Source organism: Lissotriton vulgaris, chromosome 3_1 (genome assembly GCF_964263255.1).
Source record: "Lissotriton vulgaris chromosome 3_1, aLisVul1.2, whole genome shotgun sequence".
NCBI classification, from domain to species: domain Eukaryota; kingdom Metazoa; phylum Chordata; class Amphibia; order Caudata; family Salamandridae; genus Lissotriton; species Lissotriton vulgaris.
This window is the reverse complement of record NC_141689.1, coordinates 580,431,967-580,454,332: the sequence shown is the minus strand read 5'-3', so window position 1 is coordinate 580,454,332 and position 22,366 is coordinate 580,431,967. Positions and strand designations below refer to the sequence as shown.

At 46.1% G+C, this 22,366-nt stretch overlaps 1 protein-coding gene across 1 annotated transcript; it reads left to right on the top strand.

The window, feature by feature from the left end:
- Positions 1-19,430: 19,430 nt before the first annotated feature.
- Positions 19,431-20,246, top strand: LOC147726812 (uncharacterized). The gene has a single exon (XM_086963505.1). The coding sequence runs from the start codon at positions 19,431-19,433 to the stop codon at positions 20,244-20,246; it is 816 nt and encodes a 271-aa protein (XP_086819631.1).
- The last annotated feature ends 2,120 nt before the right edge of the window (positions 20,247-22,366 follow it).

Genomic DNA, 22,366 nt, shown 5'->3' with positions numbered 1-22,366 from the left:
AGGTATCCTCACATTGACTAGCACCAACAAAAAAGTTATCATAAAGTGTGTTATCTCTTCTAATACAAAATTTACCATTAAATGGCTCATCAATGTGTATTGCTGCATTTGTGTTAACTTCATTAAGCTTGGCATCCTCCATTTGCCAGAATTTGGACTTAGCATGTTTAAGCACCTCATTTCTTTTGTAAATTGCCCTTCTCTCCTCAACCATATTCAGGAAAGTCTTTTCTTCTGCTCTCATCTTGCATGTTAACTTATTTCTATAAGCATATTCATAATTAAGTTCATTAGTTACCAAAAAGAATTCCCTCATTTGCTTCGCAGGCTTAACTTTGTTTAAGCTATTAACAACTTTGAGGTTTGCAAAAACCTCATCAAAGTCTGAGTAATAGTACTCTAAACGACCTGTTTGATAAAACAAACTAGCAATCACACTGCAAGTGATGCCATATGTAAGGGGTAACAGGTTATAAGTAACCCCCTCTGAGACGGAAGCAGGAAGTTTCACACAGACATAGCAGTCCTTTACATTCATCACTTTAACATATTCAGATAAAAGCCTTGAAAATGAATTGCTAGACAAATCTCCAACAGATCTATCTTGATGGATCTCTGGATTATGCTCAATCACTCTGTTAGACTTGCCAGCATGCTTTTCCTGTTTAGTCTCTGCCTTACTTGTCATATTAGCCTTAAATTTCTGCTTATCAATACCAAAAGGGTACACTACAGCTTAAATTAACCAAACCAGTATTAAAAGAACCACACAAATTGAAGACATTTTACAACACCTTCTTAAAATGGAACACCTAGAAGTATCAGAACTAGGCATTTGCAAAAACAAAAATTTCAAAAACAAAAATTTTAAAATGTATCAATAATGTAAATATTGTAAGTAAACTATATCTATATCTCCCCTTTAAATTTTTTTTTACTTTACCCTAAGCAACTTTTCTTCGACCTTGCGTCTTCTGAAAGTATTTTTCCAACTAACACAATTTCTTCGACCTTGTGTCACCGAACACATTTTCTTCAGCTTTATGCCAGGAATTAAAACAACCCTAATTCAAAGAAAACAACTTCAATCATTGTCACTAGCTTCTACTAAATCCTCCTGACTACTACCTTCAACAATTGGTGGGATAATAATGTACGTCCACTCTGGAGACTTATACTTTTAATTTGGCTTAATCACTCTTTTTGCCTTTCCACTAATCACTTCTATTTTTCTACCTTTTTCGTTTTTCTTATCAGAGTCTCCTCCCTGACTTGGGATTTCGTTGACTTGTTCTTTTGATTTCTTTATCAATTTGAATTTTAGATTTTCTTCTGGCCAAACATCTCCTTTCTTCAAGATTTTCTTCTTTGGCACAGTTTCATTACATTCAGCTTTCCAAGATCTTTTTCTGAATGTTCTTATGTCAGACTCTTCGTCACTCTCGTCTGTATCTGTTTCTGAGATTTCAAATCTGTACCTAGGAACTTCTTTACTCGGCCGCTTCACTCCATTAGGAACATCATCCTTGATGGTACTTGGTAATTCTTACTCCTCTTCTTCAGGAAACACCTTCAGCTTCCCAGTTTCAAAATTCTTGTTCCCATATACAGAGCTACTCTTCTTCTTTTCAATACTCTCCTGGACTAGATTATCGTCTTGCTCAGAATTTTCTGCTTCAGAATCCCCCTTTTCTGTTTCTTGATCTAGAATCACAATCTCCAGATCTTTTCCATTCAATGCCTGATTATTTTGCTGATCATCAGACTCTGGATTTTCGGGATCTCCTTCTGAATCCGAATCAGTTGTTGTATCACTTTCTTCATCAGAATTATCAGGAGGTGGTACACGAATGGTGTGACTTGAATGCACCCACCTTTTTAAGCCCCTACACTTCACAGCATTAGTTGTTACAAGAATTACTTGTCTTGCCTTCTGCCATCTAGGAACTAAACAGTTTCTCCTTCGATGCGCTTTTGTTCTGACCCAAGCTCCAGGGAACAGATCATGAGCTTGTTCTTTTTCTTTTGTAATCACATCTGTTCCCACCTGGTGAAATACAGAATTAACTACATCAGAAAGATTCTGACAGTACTCAATAATTGCACTATCATTAATACTCAAAAGCTTGCCAACTGGAACAAATGCTTGCCTCATAACCCTACCCATTAAAATATCATGGGGACTAAGGCCTGTCTTTTTTTCAGGAGTGCTTCTCAAGGACATCAAAACAAGTGGCAAAGCGTCTGTTCACTTCACTCCTGTAGCTAAACACATTTTTGAAATCCTGTTTTTGATTGTTCCATTTATCTGCTCTACAACACCTGATGCTTCTGGTCTGTATGCACAATGTAGCTTCTGCTCAATTCCCAAAGCTTCACAAATCAATTGTAACAATCTGTTTTCAAAATGCGTTCCACGATCACTTTCAATAGTTACCGGAAAACTGTATCTAGGTATGATCTCCCTCAACAGTAATTTTGCCACAGTGACTGAGTCATTGTGACGAGTTAGGAAGGCTTCCACCCATCTTGAAAACAGACAAACAAACACAAGCACATACTTGAGCCTATTGTGCTGCGGCATGTCAATGAAATCCATCTGCAACCTGGTAAAAGGACCACCCTCCCGTCCTATTGAGGTAATAGAAATTTTCAGGTAGCTACTGTGTCCCCCACTCGCACCCCGTCCATGCACCCATGTTCCATGTATGTCGTGTAATTTCTTTTCCGTGCATGCCACGAAGACGCATATGCATTTGCGTCCAACGTTAGCATGTCAGTTATATAGTTCTCCAAGAAAATCACGTTAATTAGGCTTCTAGGCCTATGGTGCCAACGTCTTTACATGGTATACTTTTGAATAAAAGCACACGTTTTCTCCATGTTTTCTGGCCCAGTCGAGCCAGACCCTTAATCGTGGCTCCGAGTTCTTTTCTCTCTGAAAGCTGCAGTTTAGGTATGCATCCATGACCTCTACCTTACTTCCTGCCCAGCGAAGCGGTGCCCGGCTCAGCCTGGCCTGCCTGCCAAGACAGTATTTTGCCTACAGTTATCAGCTCAGCCTCCTCGAAAATACATTCCAGTCTAGTGAAATAGGTAAACATATTCCCGGCTGCAGAGCAAAGGGCCCGGCCTTCCTGTCCTCCTTGCAAGTGATTTACAGAACCCGTTACCATGGTAGGCCCATGGCCCCGCGCATTGCACCAAGACACGTATGCACGCACTAGCATCCAGTATTGAACGGCCTCTGCTCGAGAGACCTTTTACTTCAGACGACACATCCTCCAAACATGAGATACCAGATATGCTATAGGTACAGGTCGTTCTGACATCCCAGACACCAGACTCTTCTACTAGTGCTAAAGTCAAAGCCCCCAGCTCTCCCCAGTTACACGTCATGCTTAGTTGCGCGCGCATATATGCCAAAAGTTTCTGCTGATCCTGCAAACTTTCTCTAAGCATCCACCCACTTGTGACGTTTCTTGTGACGTTTCTCTGACATGTCAAGTGCACGCCCACGTGTACGCCTTCTTACACGCCTCCTGTTACGCACATGTGTTCTTATCTCTCTCTTTTCACCTGTTACGCCTACTGTATTCATTTCAATTATACTGTTTTACTATATATAATGTGTGATGTTAATAAAATGTTGAATGTCCCTTCCTGAACCTTAGTGATGATGGAACCCGATGTCCCATGCCTTGAGGCATTTCATTAAAGCCCGTATGACTCAGATACCACGGACTCTGCCTCTCATTTGATTGAGCTATCCTTATTGTTATTTAATGTATGGAAAAATAGTCCGGTAATTTTATTTACCACATAAATCTGGCGCCCGAACAGGGAGCCCCCTTCCCCACTCGCCGGCGATGTAACGCAGGCCTTGACCCCTTCTACAGCCGTGACGGATCCAGTGCACACCTGCGGGTTTTCCTGCTATCTCCCTCAGGCCCACGGAGGAGACGGAGACTGCGGTCCGGCATCCAGACGAGGCGGTGAGGAATGCGGAGGATCCCGACCAGAGCCCCAAGTCGAGAGAGCAAGGTCCGAGGTACCCGGAGGCCCACCTGTTCCGAAGCGCATACGTAGGAGAAATCGTAGCCCGACGCAGTCCAGTCCAGTCCAGTTTCCGAGGCCTTCAGTTTCTGCTTCCCGGTGAGTACCGTTGTTGGGAACGCATCTAGACGGGTTCATTAATTTGTGCCCGGTCAAGACAGGTCTGGGTACACAGACCTGGTCCAGACGTGTTCACTTAGGTGAATACGGTAATGACGTGTCTCTTAATGGGACCGGCATTGTCTGTACTGTTTTAGCAGTGCATCTAGTGATTCAGTATTCAGTATTCTAGTATTGTTTCTCGAGATTTTCTGAATTTGTGTCTTCTATGTACCAGGTAATATCAGTCGGACAATGTTGTAATGTGTTTTAATGTCTTGGTATGAATGATTGTTTGCTCTTCATTACTGTGTTCATTGTGTTCACGTTCAAGTCAGTTCAAAAAAGCCGCTGTTCTCGAAATTACGTCAGATAGGAACTAGGAAAGGGATACTCGAAGAAGCAGTTCCCGTCCCGCCTAGGGACACTCCCGGACATTTTATGTACCATAAACATGGCTTAGATGCCATACTGTACCTAGATTTGTGGGTGGATTACACAAAAGATCTGGAAGAAAAATATAGATGGCCTGTCTCAGGGACATGGGATGCTGATTGCATCATGAGAGTAGAAGAAGCATTATGGAAAAAGAAAGCCAGACAATCCCAGAAAGATGCCATAGAATTATGGCGTAAAGAAGCGCATAGAAGAACAGAGAAAGAAATCAGGAAAGCAGAGAGAAGTAGAGAAGAATCTGAAAAAGCCAGGGAAAGTGAGTTACTAGAAGAAGGAGAACGAGTCAGAATAGAACAACAAGACAGACAAAGAAATGCCCTTATTACAGGCATGTATCCTGTTCTCCCCGAGGGCCTGCCCAAGGCGACCCCGGAAGTACCCCGTAACTTGCCACCACCATTGGTCCCGACTAAACTCCGTCACAAACAGACCGCAGCGGACATTTTCCTTTCTTCCTATTTAGATGATGTAGCTCCAGAATATACCAATGTACGCGTACCACCTGCTAATAATATACATCAGCCTATTCAGCCTGTTCAAGACACGTTACCCCCACTCCCTCAAGACTCGACTCCCCCACCCATTGTCACTTCCCATCCTGTCACTACTACTGCTACTGTCCCTCCTGCTATCGGTCCTACCAATCCTTTTTCTACACTTACAACCCAGAGTCTGCCTACATTACCTACACCTACTTTTCAAGCTATGACACCAGTAGTAACAACACAGCTAGTTGATGGTTACGCTTCCGCTTCAGGAGGCGCCGTAGGAGGTCTCCCTGTCACCCCGCCTCAAGTAAAATGAATGACGCTTAGAGAAGCAGCATTACAACGTACACCCAAAGCTGCGACATTCGCAGCCCTTAGACAGTTCCTTACAGATTGCAGATACGATCCAGTACCAGGCGAAGACGAGATGATACTATACTCGATACGTTTACGACGAGTCACAAACTATTTGTCCATTCTACCACATATGAGACAACATTTGGATAACATATACCATTTCATTATAACAGGTGAGAAACCAGAATGCATTCACGAGGCCATGGCACACAACAAGGTTGAGACACAAAGAATGATCTTACAGTTTTTGATAAATTGTTTGATAAGGGAACGAGATCCGCCAGGTACAAGCAAAGAAGAGATGGACATCCTGATAAATTGGAGTAACAATATAGCTGATGGTAAACATAATAAACAAAGTTGTGTAGAATCCATGTACAGAAAGATCCGTAAAGAAATTGTAATAATACACGAAAAAGAAAATGCAGCTAGGGAAGCTGAGAAAGAGGAGAATGAAACCACAGAGGATGAAGATATAGATGATACAGAAGAAGACCCAGATAGAATAGCGTACGTCGGTAGAGCAAGACCTTTTGACAGACCCATTCGCCTAGAAAACAAGAAACGTTTCCTTTCTCCCATACCAGAACAATGTTCTCTTGAACATTTATTCCAAGCCACTGATAAAATACTGAAAGAAAGAATAGGTTACTGTGAACTTAGTACCATGCATGATCAGGAACTAGCACGGTCAGCAGTACAATGGGCTGGAAATACTAGTATATATAAAGATGATTCAGTAGCGCAAAAATTTTTGAGTCTTTCCCCAGACGATCAGCGCTTAGCTGGTATGTACATGATCCAGCATCTCATTACACTATATGAAAGTCAGCATTCTGATCCAGGTCCCCTATATAATCTATTGGAAGAATTACTCCTAAAAAGATGGAGAGGCCTAGGTACCGATTTAATTAATACCATTCTAGAACAACGCCACAAATACAGAACTTTCCTGACTCTACATTTCGGTCCTGTTCCACCCCCAGTAAGACAACCATTTTACATAGACAGACAGAATCCTTTACGAGAAGTTCATCCCGTCCAGACCGCAGGGGGTGAGCTTCACCGAGTATTCGCATACACACCCCTGACCAAAATGGAATTATTGGAAATGAAAAAATTAGTGCCATGTCATGATAAAGATCCAGCAGGGTTCCACCGTGAATTAAAAGACATGTTACTCATGGGAGATTATACGTATCCCGACATTCTTAAAATGTTAAAAGTACTATTGCCAGCCGGCATTTACGAAAAACTTAAAGAGAAAGAATGGGAGGTGGGAGATAAAAAGATTATCTGGACTGAAGTAGAAACCGAAGAAAATGGGTGAGTCCCAGGTACTGGTATCGGGGACAAAGCCAAAGCATTACCCGGATTATTAGTACAATTCTTGCCTAGGTTATTGACAGTTAAAAAGGAAGACTGGGATGCAATCTCAGCCTGCAAACAGAAACAAGACGAAGACACCAGTGATTTTTATTCCAGATTCGAGAAATGTTTCATTATTAATAGCGGCCTGAAAACAAGTAGTGAATCATATCCACATCTTTTTGTGACCAAACTAGTCGAGAATTCCTTACCACAAGTTAAAAATAGAGTACTGAAAGTCGAGAGTACATGGCAAGCAAATACCCCTTCCCAAATGTTACAAATGTTACAGTACCACCAGAACCGAATCAGAGAGGAACACGAACATGAACAGAGACGTATGAAAGATACGAAAATGAAAGTGCTAGTTGCCCAGTCAGTCCCAGCAGATGGTCAGAAGAGGGGTGCGACACAGACTAGTCATTCTGCAGCTCCTGTTAAAGGGAATTGCAACTACTGTAAACAGCCAGGTCACTATATAAACGAATGTACCGTTCTAAAATACAATATCGCTACAGGCAGGACGAAAGAAAGACCGCGTCCACCTAGACCAGAACACGTTCCACAGATTATTCCACAGAACACGCAACCTCCACAGAATGCACAACAGCAGACAGTAGCTGTACCCCAGCCCCAACCCATTGCTGCCACGCAACATGCTACACAGCAAATGTACCAGTATGCACAGTCAGATTACCCCGATTATCAGCAGTATTCATGAAACAGCCTAGAGAGGAAGGTTGGCTTGCTCCTTATCGAGGTTCCTGTAGATCAAGAGGGTCCCTATGTACATAGTCAGGTATTAGGGAAAGACAGAAATTTTTTGATTGACACAGGGGCGAGCAGAACTACCATCAGTCATGACGAGGTTCCAGGGGCACCCCTCTCAGGCTCACAGAATGCTTCCCTTGGATTTTCAGGAAAGCCTATTGTTAACGAAGTGTCAAAGCCAGTTCCCTTAGAAGTAGGTCCATTGTCTCGTAATACAGATTTGTTACTTACGAAATCATGTCCTGAAAACTTGCTTGGTATTAAAACATTGAAAGCACTAGGAGCAGTGATATGTTGTTCTCCGGAAGGAGTGAGATTGTTTTTACGTGATTTTAAAGGACATTATGTGTTGAGAGATTTTGATCCAAGATTGTAAAATGTACCACAGCATTTATGGGCGCAAGGTCCAACTGATGTAGGTTGTATGCACATTACACCATATCGTGTCACTCTTAAACAAGGTGTTGTACTGCCCCGAATTCGACAATACAAGTTGCCACCCGAGGCTGTAGCAGCCTTACTAAAAATTATTGACGAACTCATTGCCCAAGGAGTAGTTATAGAAACTGACTCCAATATATGTAATTCTCCAATCATTCCGATTCTTAAACGAACTGACCCAAATGCACCACCTGTCTATAGATTGGTGATCGATCTTCGAGAATTAAATAAATGCATCATTCCCCAGTAGTGCCAGACATTTCTTCCCTATTGACTGCTATTGATTCCGAAGCAGCGTTCTTTACTGTAATCGATCTTAAGAACGCCTTCTTTAGTGTCCCCATCCATCCGGAAAGCCAGTATCTTTTCGGATTCTGTTTAAATGGCCGAAGCTTCAAATTTGCCCGTGCACCTCAAGGGTTCACGGAAAGTCCTAGTATTTACAGTCAAGCACTGAAACGACAACTAGACAGTATTCACATGCCTACTGACACTGCACTGCTCCAATATGTTGATGACCTGTTAATAACAGCACGGACCGAACGTGACTGCGAACGCGCCTCACTGACAGTCTTGTATTTTCTGGCCGAAAAGGGGTATAAGGTGTCCCCTTCGAAGCTACAATTCTGTGCCCAGCAAGTGGTATACCTTGGACACTTGCTGTCCAAGAGGGGTAGACAGTTGACACCAGATCGTATCCAGTTAATTACACATGTGCCACAACCCAAGACACAAAAGGAAGTACGGGCCTTCATTGGCCTCACTTCTTACTGCAGACAATGGATTCCTCAGTATGCATATTTAGCCAAGCCACTCATACAGTTGACAACACAGGAGGCAGCGACTTCGACTGTCCTCCCTTGGACTCAGGAACATACACAAGCTTTTAATGACTTGAAGAAAGCTTTATGTCAAGCACCAGTTTTAGCGACACCATGTTACAGTAAACCTTTTACACTTTTTGTCACAGAACGCGATGGCACAGCATTATCTGTTCTCACACAAGATCAAGCAGGAAAACACAAGCCTTGTGCTTATTTTTCTAGTACATTGGATCCAGTAGCCCAGGCTTTGCCTGCGTGCCTAAAATCAGTTGCAGCAACAGCTCTAGCTATCAGACAAAGCGACTCAATAGTGTTAGGGCATCCCTTGACAGTACAGGTTCCACACTCCGTGGAAGTTCTCCTAAATCGAACCCAGACTCAACACTTGACCATAGCACGACTGACAGGATATGAACTGACACTGTTCCAACCACACATAGAAATCAGACGTTGCAACATACTCAACCCTGCTACACTGTTACCCTCAAGCACAACTGATCCAGCACCACATGACTATGTGGAAGTCATTAACACAGTGACAAAGCCCAGACAGGACTTGACAGACATTGCATTGCCCGACCCAGACCTGCCACTTTACGTGGATGGTTCATGTATGAGAACAAGCACAGGAGAGTTAGTAGCTGCATATGCAGTGACCACTGAAACTGAAGTCATAGAAACACATCGTATTGACACATTATCTGCCCAAGCAGCAGAGCTCATTGCTCTGACCCAAGCCTGTATACGAGCCAAGAACAAGAAAGTGAACATATACACAGATTCACAGTATGCATTCGGAGTCGTTCACAACTTCGGTGTTCTCTGGGAAGAAAGAGGTTTTTTAACTTCTCACGGTGCCAAGATACAACACGGTCCCCTCATTCAAGCCCTGTTAGAAGCAATACATTTGCCTACAGCCATAGCCATCATGAAGTGCAAAGCACATACTAAAGTCACCGACACTATTTCCCAGGGTAACGACCTTGCAGATCGAACAGCCAAACTCACAGTTCAGACTCAAACAGGCATTCCGACAAAGACTGAAGTAACTTCACTAACACATTGTATGACAGTTAAGGATCCCACACTAAATGTACTCGACATACAGACACATGCGACTCCAGATGAAATTAAGAAATGGACTGAACAAGGAGGGATCCAGACAGATCAGGGATGGATGACGAAGGGAAGAGCCACATGGTTTCTCCCCGACTCTATGGTTCAAGTTATCATTAACAAAGCACATAGTCCAGCACACTTAGGAGAGAAATCCATGTTAGACAGCATTCAGAATCTTTGGTTCAACAAGCATTTACGTGCAGCAGAGAAACAGAAAGTGCGTACCTGCATGATTTGTTGTCAGTTCAATCCAGGCAAAGGCATTCCCGTGGAACAAGGTGGATTTCATCCTCCTGACCATCCTTTTGAAGTCCTCCAGATGGATTATATCCAGATAGACAGATGCCGAGGATTTAAGTATGTCCTCGTAGTCGTATGTGCCCTTTCCCGATGGACAGAAGCATATCCAGTCCCTGACTATACTGCCGTAACCACTGCCAAACAACTGGTCCGTGAATTTTTCCCGCGATACGGCTTGCCCCGTGTCGTGTACTCTGATAATGGTCAGCCATTCTCGTCCGAACTCATGAAACAGGTATCACTCCTGTTAGGATACCAGTGGAAATTCCACTGTGTACGACATCCCGAAGCAGCTGGTTTGGTCGAGCGACACAACCAGACTTTGAAAACACGATTAGCAAAGGTCTGTGCAGAAAAAGGTGTAGATTGGATAGTAGCCCTGCCAGTTGCCCTCTTTTACATGCGAATGGTAGCCCATTCCAGAACCGGATTGTCCCCGTATGAAATAGTCTTTGGACGTCCCCCAAATATGTGGGGTACGCCTATGCCCCGAAAAATTTCTGATGTTGAAAGTACTATGCTGACAGATTACCTAGCTTCCTTGATGTCTGCACTACTATCTTGTCGTTCACAGGTCGCGGCTGCCTTCCCAGACAACACCCAAGTAAAACCGCATGAAATCGTTCCAGGGGATTATGTCTACGTCTGCAACTTCGATCGCTCAAGCCCTCTGGAGCCGAGGTGGAAGCAGCCAAAGTTGGTGTTGATGACCACGAGGACCGCAGTGAAACTGGAAGGACGTAAAGGGTGGCTCCACTCAAGCCACATAAAACGCTTTCATGGACTGTGTCCAGAGACTGTAATCAAGAACTGCCCCCTTTCAGACACTGACTCTAAACTCCCCCTGTTAGAGAAAACTCCACAACAGGAGTACCGAGCCAAGTTGAGGTCTAGTAAGTCAGACAGCGTTTAATTGTTTAAGTCCCCCTCGGGTGAAGCGGTTAGACAGGTTTCTGACATGTATAAGATAGACCCAAGTAGTCAGAGAGATAGGCGAATTGAAAAGAGAGAAAAATATTGCAAAAATCTGCATAGCCGATGCGTTATTACTTTAATTTTTATGTTTCTTCTGAGTCTTACGATCATATGCATAAGTTTAATGCTACATGTTTTCTTTCCTCTTGATTCACATGTACATACTTTCTCTAATGACTATGTAGAGCACACTTTCAGCGACCTACCCCCCCACAAACTGTCCTATCGATTAGCAATGCGCAACAATACTTTTATCCGTATGTTACACCATTCTCACCAGACCAGCAATGCCACCAATTGCTGGGTATGTGGTCGACTCCCTCCCTATCAGAAATACAAGGGAGCTCTGCCCCTCTTTCCTTATCCGTTTACACATAATGGTTCGTGTGGTGCATGGTTTACTTTAATGTCCTCCCTAGATAGTAAGTTCACGGTTTCCCAAGGCAATTGGATATGGGGGAACCTTAATACGGTTATGAATAAAATATGTTTCCCAGACAAGGAAGGTCTTCCCCAAAGGACAGGGACCGATCTAGAAAATGAAGTGTATGGATTAGGTAATTTTACACTTAACATCATGATTCTGAATGTTCAATCCGAGACTAATTCGGACTTACCGTTTATTACAGTTTTGCCAGTGAAAGGCGAATTATGCGTCAGAAAGAATGGTTCAGTACATCTAGGACACAGTGATTGTAATACTGTGGTCGAATTCAGTGATAAAGGAAAGTCTACTTTCAAAGCCTCCCGCCATTCTTATTTTATATGTGGTCAGACAGCTTATGTACGTCTGCCATTAAATTGGGATGGAACGTGTTATATCGCGTTCCTATTACCACCTGTTTTTCTAGCCCCACCTGATTATCATCGAAATTCACATCTTGTACATGTAAGACATAAGAGAGACCTTCCTCCTGTTATCGATTATTCTGAGTCAGCATGGGATCAGTATAAGGATTATATTAAAGGATACTTTTGGTTCATAGGTCCCGTCCAAAATAGTAAGATAATACGAAGATTGACCAGAACTTTGGAAGCAGTAGTGAACGAAACTACTTTTGCTTTAGGTAACCTGACCGAAGAGCAGTCTGCTCTGAGACTTGTTGTTCTTCAAAATCGCCTTGTCCTTGACGTCATCCTGGCCGATAGGGGCGGGGCTTGTAGAGTCATCGGATCCAGTTGTTGCGTGTTTATTCCTAATAACGCGCCATCAGTATATAAGGCCATAACAAGGCTCCATAATATAGCTCACCAGATGCACCAGAATCCAGACACTTGGACTTGGTCCGGTTGGCTTTGGAGTGTGATATCCGCCTGGGGATGGAAATTGTTATCATTCCTAGGAATGATACTGCTCATAGTATTCAGTTGTTGTGTCTGTCTGCAATGTGGGCCAGCGATTTGCGGCTTGTGCGCCACAGCTTGTATTCCCCGTCCAAGTGCACGTTCCCGTTCCCGAATGAAAAAAGATGAACAAATGATGTTATATGAACAGATAGATGGTCTTATGAAGATAGACATATCCTAAAGGGTGAAGTAGGGGCCAAGGAGGGAATGAGGTAATAGAAATTCTCAGGTAGCTACTGTGTCCCCCACTCGCACCCCGTCCATGCACCCATGTTCCATGTATGTCGTGTAATTTCTTTTCTGTGCATGCCACGAAGACGCATATGCATTTGCGTCCAACGTTAGCATGTCAGTTATATAGTTCTCCAAGAAAATCACGTTAATTAGGCTTCTAGGCCTATGGTGCCAATGTCTTTACATGGTATACTTTTGAATAAAAGCACACGTTTTCTCCATGTTTTCTGGCCCAGTCGAGCCAGACCCTTAATCGTGGCTCCGAGTTCTTTTCTCTCTGAAAGCTGCAGTTTAGGTATGCATCCCTGACCTCTACCTTACTTCCTGCCCAGCGAAGCGGTGCCCGGCTCAGCCTGGCCTGCCTGCCAAGACAGTATTTTGCCTACAGTTATCAGCTCAGCCTCCTCGAAAACACATTCCAGTCTAGTGAAATAGGTAAACATATTCCCGGCTGCAGAGCAAAGGGCCCGGCCTTCCTGTCCTCCTTGCAAGTGATTTACAGAACCTGTTACCATGGTAGGCCCATGGCCCCGCGCATTGCACCAAGACACGTATGCACGCACTAGCATCCAGTATTGAACGGCCTCTGCTCGAGAGACCTTTTACTTCAGACGACACATCCTCCAAACATGAGATACCAGATATGCTATAGGTAGAGGTCGTTCTGACATCCCAGACACCAGACTCTTCTACTAGTGCTAAAGTCAAAGCCCCCAGCTCTCCCCAGTTACACGTCATGCTTAGTTGCGCGCGCATATATGCCAAAAGTTTCTGCTGATCCTACAAACTTTCTCTAAGCATCCACCCACTTGTGACGTTTCTTGTGACGTTTCTCTGACATGTCAAGTGCACGCCCACGTGTACGCCTTCTTACACGCCTCCTGTTACGCACATGTGTTCTTATCTCTCTCTTTTCACCTGTTACGCCTACTGTATTCATTTCAATTATACTGTTTTACTATATATAATGTGTGATGTTAATAAAATGTTGAATGTCCCTTCCTGAACCTTAGTGGTGATGGAACCCGATGTCCCATGCCTCGAGGCATTTCATTAAAGCCCGTATGACTCAGATACCACGGCCTCTGCCTATCATTTGATTGAGCTATCCTTATTGTTATTTAATGTATGGAAAAATAGTCCGGTAATTTTATTTACCACACTATGGTTCCCAAACTCACAACAGTCTTCCTGTTAGGATTCATTTGTTCGCAGGTCAAACATCTTTGGCAAAGCGACTCAGCAATGATTCTGACTTTTGGACTAAACCATGTTTCTCTGAATAATCTAATCATGGAATCTCTTCCTAAATGCCCTGGACCATGGTACATCCATGCCATGTCAGCAATCATGCAATTTGGCATTACTGGTCTGTCATCTTTTTAAACCCAAACTCCATCTTCCTCTCGCTGTCTGCACTCTGCTTTTAACCATGAGTTTTTCTCTTCCTCGTCTGCCTCATCTTGTAATTCTTTTACTCCCTGCCATGTTTCTACTACAGATATTAGCATGAGAGAGTTCAAAATGTGACTTTTGTCTTTTTCCCGATTGATTGAATAAATATTCTTTGCACAATATCTTGCAATTTCATCGGCATAAGCATTACCTTTGGTAATATAATCCTCACCTTTTTTATGAGCTGTACATTTCACAACAGCAATTTGTTCTGGTTATCAAATGCCATCGATCAATCTCTTAATCAATTTTGCATTTCTGATTGGCGTTCCCGCAGAAGTTAAATAACCCCTTTGAGACCAGAACTGACCATAGTCATGAACTACGCCATACCCATACTGACTATCAGTCACTATGGTAACATTTTTCCCTTCTGCTCTTTCGCAAGCTCGAATTAAACCAACCAATTCTGCAATTTGAGCTGAACGAATTCCATCAAGAGGTGAACCCTCTACAACATCTGAGACTGTACATACAGAATATGCTGCTCTCAGAATGCCCTCGTCTGTTCTTAGACAGGAACCATCAACAAAGTAAACCAAATCAGATTCAGGCAAAGGAACATCTTTTATATCCTGCCGAGGTTTGGTACAGTAATCTACACGTCCAGGCACTCATGATCAATGTCAATTTCATTATTAACCTCAGTAACAACACAATCCAGCAATAACGTGGAAGGATTTAAATTCACACATCTTGCAATAGAAACATTATCTGACCCCAGAATTGTTTTATCGTATTTAGTCAGTCTGTTACTAGTTAAGTGCTGAGTTTTGCTTCTGGTAAGAAGAATTTCAACTGAATGAGGTACATATACCTTTACAGGAAATCCCATAATGATTCCTTCACTCTGTTCAAGGCTCACACTTGTTGCAGCCACTGCTTTTAAGCAACCTGGCAAAGCTTTTGCAACAGGGTCCAAAACAGCTGAGAAATAAGCAATTGGCTTTCTCAGTTTTCCATGTCTCTGGATCAAGACTGACAGTGCACAACCTTCCCTTTCACTGCAGTATAACTCAAATTCTTTTTCATCGTCTGGCATTCCCAAAGCCGGAGCTTCACACAAACTTCTTTTTAACTCTTCAAAAGCCTCCAATTCAGTTTTTGTCAATCTAATTGGATCTTTTATGTCTGCTTATGTCAGTCTTTGCAGTGGTTTTGCAATTACTGAAAATCCACAAATCCACTGACGACAGTAACCAACCATTCCCAGAAACATTCTGACCTGTCTTTGTGTTGTCGGGGGCTGTATTGCTTGAATCATTTTAATCCTTTCTATAGTCACTTGTCTTGTTCCTTTTGCAATTCTGTGACCAAGATATTTTACCTCTTGTTTGCAAAACTGTAATTTTGCAGGTGACACTTTGGGGCCGATTCCGATCCGAGAAAAAAAAACGCCGTACGATTCGTATTCGTAGCCGATTCCGTACGAATGGAAAAAATCCGTCCGAACTGCGTAGTACGATCCATTGTCGCCTTATCCCGTACGATTATCAGCGATCCGTACGAACCACAGTCGAAGCCCCGTACGAATTAGCATCGTCAATCAACCCGTACGATTTGTAAACCTGCCGTACAACCACACAAGTACGATCCAGTTTGGGAACCCAGTACGCGATTTGTACAGCCCAAAGTAGTCGCCCATGAAGATGGATTCGTACGGAAACCTTCGCCTCACAGCAAGCGGCATCAATACATACCACACGTGTACCCCTCGTGCAAGCCCACGCGAGCCCCCCCAACGGCCCGTACAAGTCGATCGCACACACAAGTACCGCACGCACACCCCCCCAACAAGCGTACGCGAGCCCCCCCACTCGCCAACGGCCCGTACTAGTCGATCGCACACACAAGCACCGCACGCATGCCCCCCCAACAAGCGTACGCGGGCCCCCACACCCGCCAACGGCCCGTACAAGTCTATCGCATACACAAGCACCGCACGCACGCCCCCGCAACAAGCGTACGCAAGCCCCCACACCCGCCAACGGCCCGTACAAGTTGATCGCACACACAAGCACTGCATGCACGCCCCCCCAACAAGCGTATGCGAGCCCCCCCACCCGCCAACGGCCCTTACAAGTCGATCGCACACACAAGCACCGCACGCACGCCCCCCCAACAAGCGTACACGAGCCCCCCCACCCGCCAACGGCCCGTACAAGTCGATCGCACACACAAGCACCGCACGCACGCACCCCCAACAAGCGTACGCGAGCCTCCCCACCCGCCAACGGCCCGTACAAGTCGATCGCACACACAAGTACCGCACGTACCCCCCAACCAAGTCGATCGCACACACAAGCACCGCACGCACGCACCTCCAACAAGTGTACACGAGCCCCCCCACCCGCCAACGCCCCGTACAAGTCGATCGCACACACAAGCACCGCACGCACGCACCCTCAACAACCGTACGCGAGCCCCACCAACGGCCCGTACAATTCGATCGCACACACAAGCACCGCACGCACGCACCCCCAACAAGCGTATGCGAGACCCCCCACCCGCCAACGGCCCGTACAAGTCGATCGCACACACAAGTACCGCACGTACCCCCCCAACCAAGTCAATCGCATACACAAGTACCGCACGCACGCCCCCCCAACAAGCGTACGCGAGCCCCCCCACCCGCCAACAGCCCGTACAAGTCGATCGCACACACAAGCACTGCACGCCCCCCCAACAAGCGTACGCGAGCCCCCCCACCCGCCAACGGCCCGTACAAGTAGATCACACGCACAAGTACCGCAAGTACCCCCCCAACCAAGTCGATCGCACGCACAAGCACCGGACCAAGCAAACAAGTCGCACAACAACATCGAACATGTCCCCTGTGTACACACCATTGAATAAGAATGTCCTGATCACAGCCAAACTGGCAAACAGAGGTCAACACTAATACCCACCCCATATATGACACACACAACCAATTCAAAATAAGCCACCCCCACCATTTAACCAATAAAAGGGTCCACACATACAACCCATCATCCTTTGCAACATACACATTATTGCGAAGAAACAGAGAGCACACCAACAATAGCAGCAACATACCTTCACACATACACCCTATCACATCTACACCCACACCACCCCCTTCACAATCAGAACCACACACCCTCATCCAAACACACCATCATCCCCTCAACCACATACACCCCACACCATGACCACACCCAAGAATCCAAAGTTCACCGACCCGGAGAATGCGATACTTACAGATGAAATCATCAGAGTCGAGCCACAGCTATTTGGCGCATTGGTCAGACAGACCAGCATGGCTGAAAAAACACGCCTGTGGGAGAGGATTGCAGACCGGGTCAATGCTGTTGCACCCATCAGGCGCACCAGGGGGGAATGCCAGTCCAGGTGGTATTATCTGCGGAGGATGGTCAGGAAGAAGATGGACCAGGACTATGCCAATGCACACCACACTGGAGGTGGACCTCCCCGCAGACCTCCTGTATACCATCCCTGGGAGACGAAAGTCATGGCCCTGCTGTCACCGGTGGGAGTACACGGAATAGAAGGAGCCGTTGAGTCTGGTGAGTGTACAATGAAAACATGTTACAGGGGTGTACTTACAACAGTGCCCAGCAGCATGGGGTGGGTGGACATGAGTCCCAGCATGACAAAACAAAATGGAGTTTGATGCAAGGGGGAGGCACAAAGGGTGGAAGGTGGAGAGTAGGAGGCTGCTCTCATCCCATATGTCCCAGGTACACACCCAAGCACCATGCCCAATGCACAGGGATAGGGAAATAACACACAAGATAGTAGACCACAGTTGCAAAACAATTTCATGTGGTGGACACACCTTCCAGCAAAGCAATATTTTGTGACACAGTAAGGCTGCGTATTAAGTGAGCAAGCACAAACAACCTGTCACCATCCCTGTCTCCCTCTCCCTCCTACTCCCTCTGTCGCCCTCTCCCTCTGTCGCCCTCTCCCTCTGTCGCCCTCTCCCCCTCCTTCTCCCTCCATCCCTCAGTCTCCCTGCCTCCCTCTGTATCCATCCCTCAGTGTTCCACCCTCAGTCACCACACTTCAGCTCCCTGGGCACACACATAGTTGCACCTAAGCACTGCACAGGCCTGAAAGACACCATAGAGCTGAATGTCCAGGGATGGCTCCTAATTACCAGCACTCATCTACTATTTGGCTGCAACACACCCACCAGTTGCAGTCGTCAATGTACTGTGTCAGGACACACATTTTGTAAAGCACAGTAGTACACAATGGGCACAGGTGTAGGCACCACAAGTCCCTCCTGTGATCACTGCAAACACAAACACCAGGACAAGGTCACACATCCTGTGCATGAACTCTAAACCACGATAATGCCAGCATGCTACATCAGGGGGCAGCCAAATAATGAACGATGGACACTTGCAAATCACACGCAAACTACTAGCATGGCCTGTCATACACCCCCCCTACAGAAACCCATCCCCTGGGGACAGGCATTGTAGTGCAACACTGTCCCAATTGTCATGTACCACAACTAAACACTCACTTATATGAATACGCATACAACTAATACATGCACATTTCAGAAGCTCCCGTCCGTTGTGCCCCTCAAACAATGCACGTGCCCCATCTCATTACTGTTGTGGATGCACTTAAGTACCAACATGGACATGGGTATTGACAAGGTGATGCGTATTTGAGAAGTGCCACGTTCAAATGTCATGATCTATAAGTGTGTGTACAGGTCCAGGCGTGTTGGCATTGTGTGGCCATCACGGAACAGGAAAAGACATCCAAAGTTGTAGATGTCATGCTAATTAATGATGCTCTGTCTCTTACATCGACATGCTGCATGTAAACTCTGTGCATGCTTCACGCAGACATAAGGATTTATACCGTATCCTGGATGTTGCGTGAACCTGACCAATGCTTTACATGTGTTGTGCCGGCAAGACAAGCCACAGCAATGGCTGTGTCAGTCATTGTCAAGAGAATGGAAGAATGAAAATACCCCTGAGTACGTGTCAATTTACTACCACTACATACACTACTGAACAATGACAACAATGTAAAGCTTGTGGAACTGTGATGCTGATAATGGATAAATAAACAAGATGTCACTTGATAGTGCCTTAACAGTGTCTGACTCTCCCACACACAGGGCAACATGTGGGGCCCCTCCCCTAACCAGGGGGGAGAAGGATCCCAGTCCCAGACTCAGCAGGACCCACACCCCACCCACAGCGATGCCACTCAACGCACTGTGGATGACCCCAACCAACCTGGCTCCTCTGGATCCCAAAGACCTGCAGCAACTGTATCAGCTACATCTCTGCCAACCACCAGAACCATTCCCACCACATCCCAGCAGACAGGTCAGAGCCCTGCACATGACCCATCAGAGAGCCTGTCTGAAAATGAGGGAGAGCCTTTGTTGGGCGGCCCGGAGGTGGCAGACAACCTCCACCCTGGCATCACTCGGGGGGCCCGTCGATCGGATGTGCCCACAAGCGCAGGCCGTGCTCATGTGGGTCAGGGTGGTGGGAGAGGTGGAAGGCAGAGGCGAGAGTCTGGCCAGTCAGCTGCAGGGCCCGGTATGCCTGAACTCACTAACATCCTGGAGGCATACCAGCGGGACACCAGGGAGGTAGGCCAGCTTGCGGAGGTCCTCAACCAGGTGAAAGAACAGCAGGCAGAGCAAATAGCCAGGCAAAAACAACATGATGGACGGGTGGAGGAAAGTCTGGCTCAGCTCTTGACAGTGCATCGGGAAATGAGCCAATCGCTACGTCAGATAGCTGCCAACATGCAGCACCCTCCCTGTGTCACAAGGCCAGCAACATCATGGCAAAGTGCGACACCAGCCGCAGGGAGGGAGGAGGAGGAGGAGGAGGAAGTCTCTGATGTAGCGTCCCATGCATCGTCCATGCCTGCACCTGAGGGTCCCCCAAGGAAGGTGGGTCGTCCACGGCTAAGACGTTGAGGGGCAGTGGGCCATGCACATCTCCCAGGACACAGGTCCTGGCATATTGCCCCTGGGTGCAACAGTATCCCCTATGCGACTCTCCCACATGGACTTGCTGGTCACAGTCTACCCAATGATGCCAAGCACTGTGGCCTGGACTCTGTTGACAGAAACTGTAAGGCATCTCATCTCCAGCAGTGAACTTTGGATTCCACCCCTTTCTGTACAGCACCTATTCACGTTTCCTGCACAAGATCACCAAATAAATACACTGAACCTCATACGCATTTCTCGATTTATCTTTGAACGACAGCATAAATTGATATGTGTGTGCAAATGTATACAATGCAAGGGTATCCAACAAACAGCAGCAATCCGCACACTTGTATCAGAATCTGAGTGAGGACACACATCGGTCAGAAATCACTAACAACTATATACATGGATGGCAAAACACACCTGTGTGGGATAGTAAATGCTGGAGGGGGGTTTGGATGCCAAACTGCTATCACAGCCAGGCCCAGGAGAGTCACATTGAGGTGTACAGATCATTGTGACAAAACTAGTTGTCCACGTCGGGAGTACCTACAACTGTGTCCTCAGGTATGTGAACTATCATCAACATGATGCAGTACTGTGGATGTGATGAATGGCACACAGGACAAGGGTGGCAGGACAGACTGTGGGAAATGGGCTGTTGCACCCTACACAAGCACACCTGACTTGCTCGAGGTCACGGAGATGATTAGAGAGACCCTGGACAGGGGAGGAAAAGCTATGCTGGTGATGCTAGACCTATCGGCGGCCTTTGACACCGTCCCCCATGACCGCCTCCTATTTAGACTCTGGGAGATAGGTCTAAGGGGGACGGTGTTCAGTTGGTTCAGGGCCTTCCTCACTGGCCGGCAGCAAACGATCTGGGCTCCACCTTTCTCTGCCGCGATGCCGCCTCTGGAGGTCAGAGTACCGCAGGGCTCAATATTGAGCCCCTCACTCTTTAACATCTACATGACCCCTTTGGCGGCGCTTGCGGAGAGTTTAGGGGCTCAGATCGTACCGTACGCTGATGACACTCAACTCCTGTTCACCTGTGACAAGGGACAGGACTTCGACGGGGCTTCCATCCGGGGCTGCCTTGGGGCTGTGTTTGACTGGTTTAGTCGGCACAGTCTCAAGTGCAACTCCGACAAATCCGAGGTTCTTTTCTTTGGCTGCCCCGCCGACCCTAAATGGAAATATTGGTTGCCGGCAGACATGTTTCCCCCTACAGGCGACTCAGGAGCTGCTAAAAACCTGGGTATTCAGATTGATAACTGTCTCTCCTTTAGGGCCCAAGTCTCAGGTTTAGTCGGCAAGTGCTTTGCCATTTTAAAGATGCTGAGGAAGTTCCTGCTGCTCTTGTCCTTGGAACACAGGAAAATCACTGTCCAGGCCCTGATTGGCTCCAGGCTGGACTATTCCAACATTCTCTATCTCGGTCTGCCTGAATACCTCCTATCGCGTCTTCAGGTGGTTCAGAACTCGGCAGCCCGTGCCATCTTCGGCCTCCCCAGGAGAGCAAAGGCCAGTGAGCTTCTCAAGACTCTCCACTGGCTCCCCATGAAGAAGCGTATCATCTTTAAGACCTTGACCATTGCATTTAAAGCTTTGCATGGTATAGGTGCCCGCTATCTTCAGAAATGGGTCCGTTTCTATTCTCCAGCCAGATCCCTGCGCTCTTCCTCTCAAGCCAAGGCAGCCACTCCCAGGATCCGGCGTGCCCGCTGTGGTGGGCGCTCTTTCAAATTCCTTGCCCCGCAGTTATGGAACGATCACTCTCTCTCTTTGAGATCCAGCTCCAATCTTCTCGCCTTTAGAAAAGATCTGAAGACATTCCTCTTCCTGCAATAAACACCGCCTGTGCTTCTATGCTTCTGTCATCCGTCCGTTTTCTTTATTCTCTGACCTGCCGAGGCTCTTACAGCGCCGGGACACTCCTCGGAGTAGCTGTGCGCTATAGAAGCACCGCTTAACATTAACATTAACATTAACATAGGTGACCTACCCCTATGTAGCTACAAGTACTAGACTCCTGTTATGGGAGCAACGCATACAGAACAACTACCCACGTCTGACAAATACCTACACCAGACTGGGGA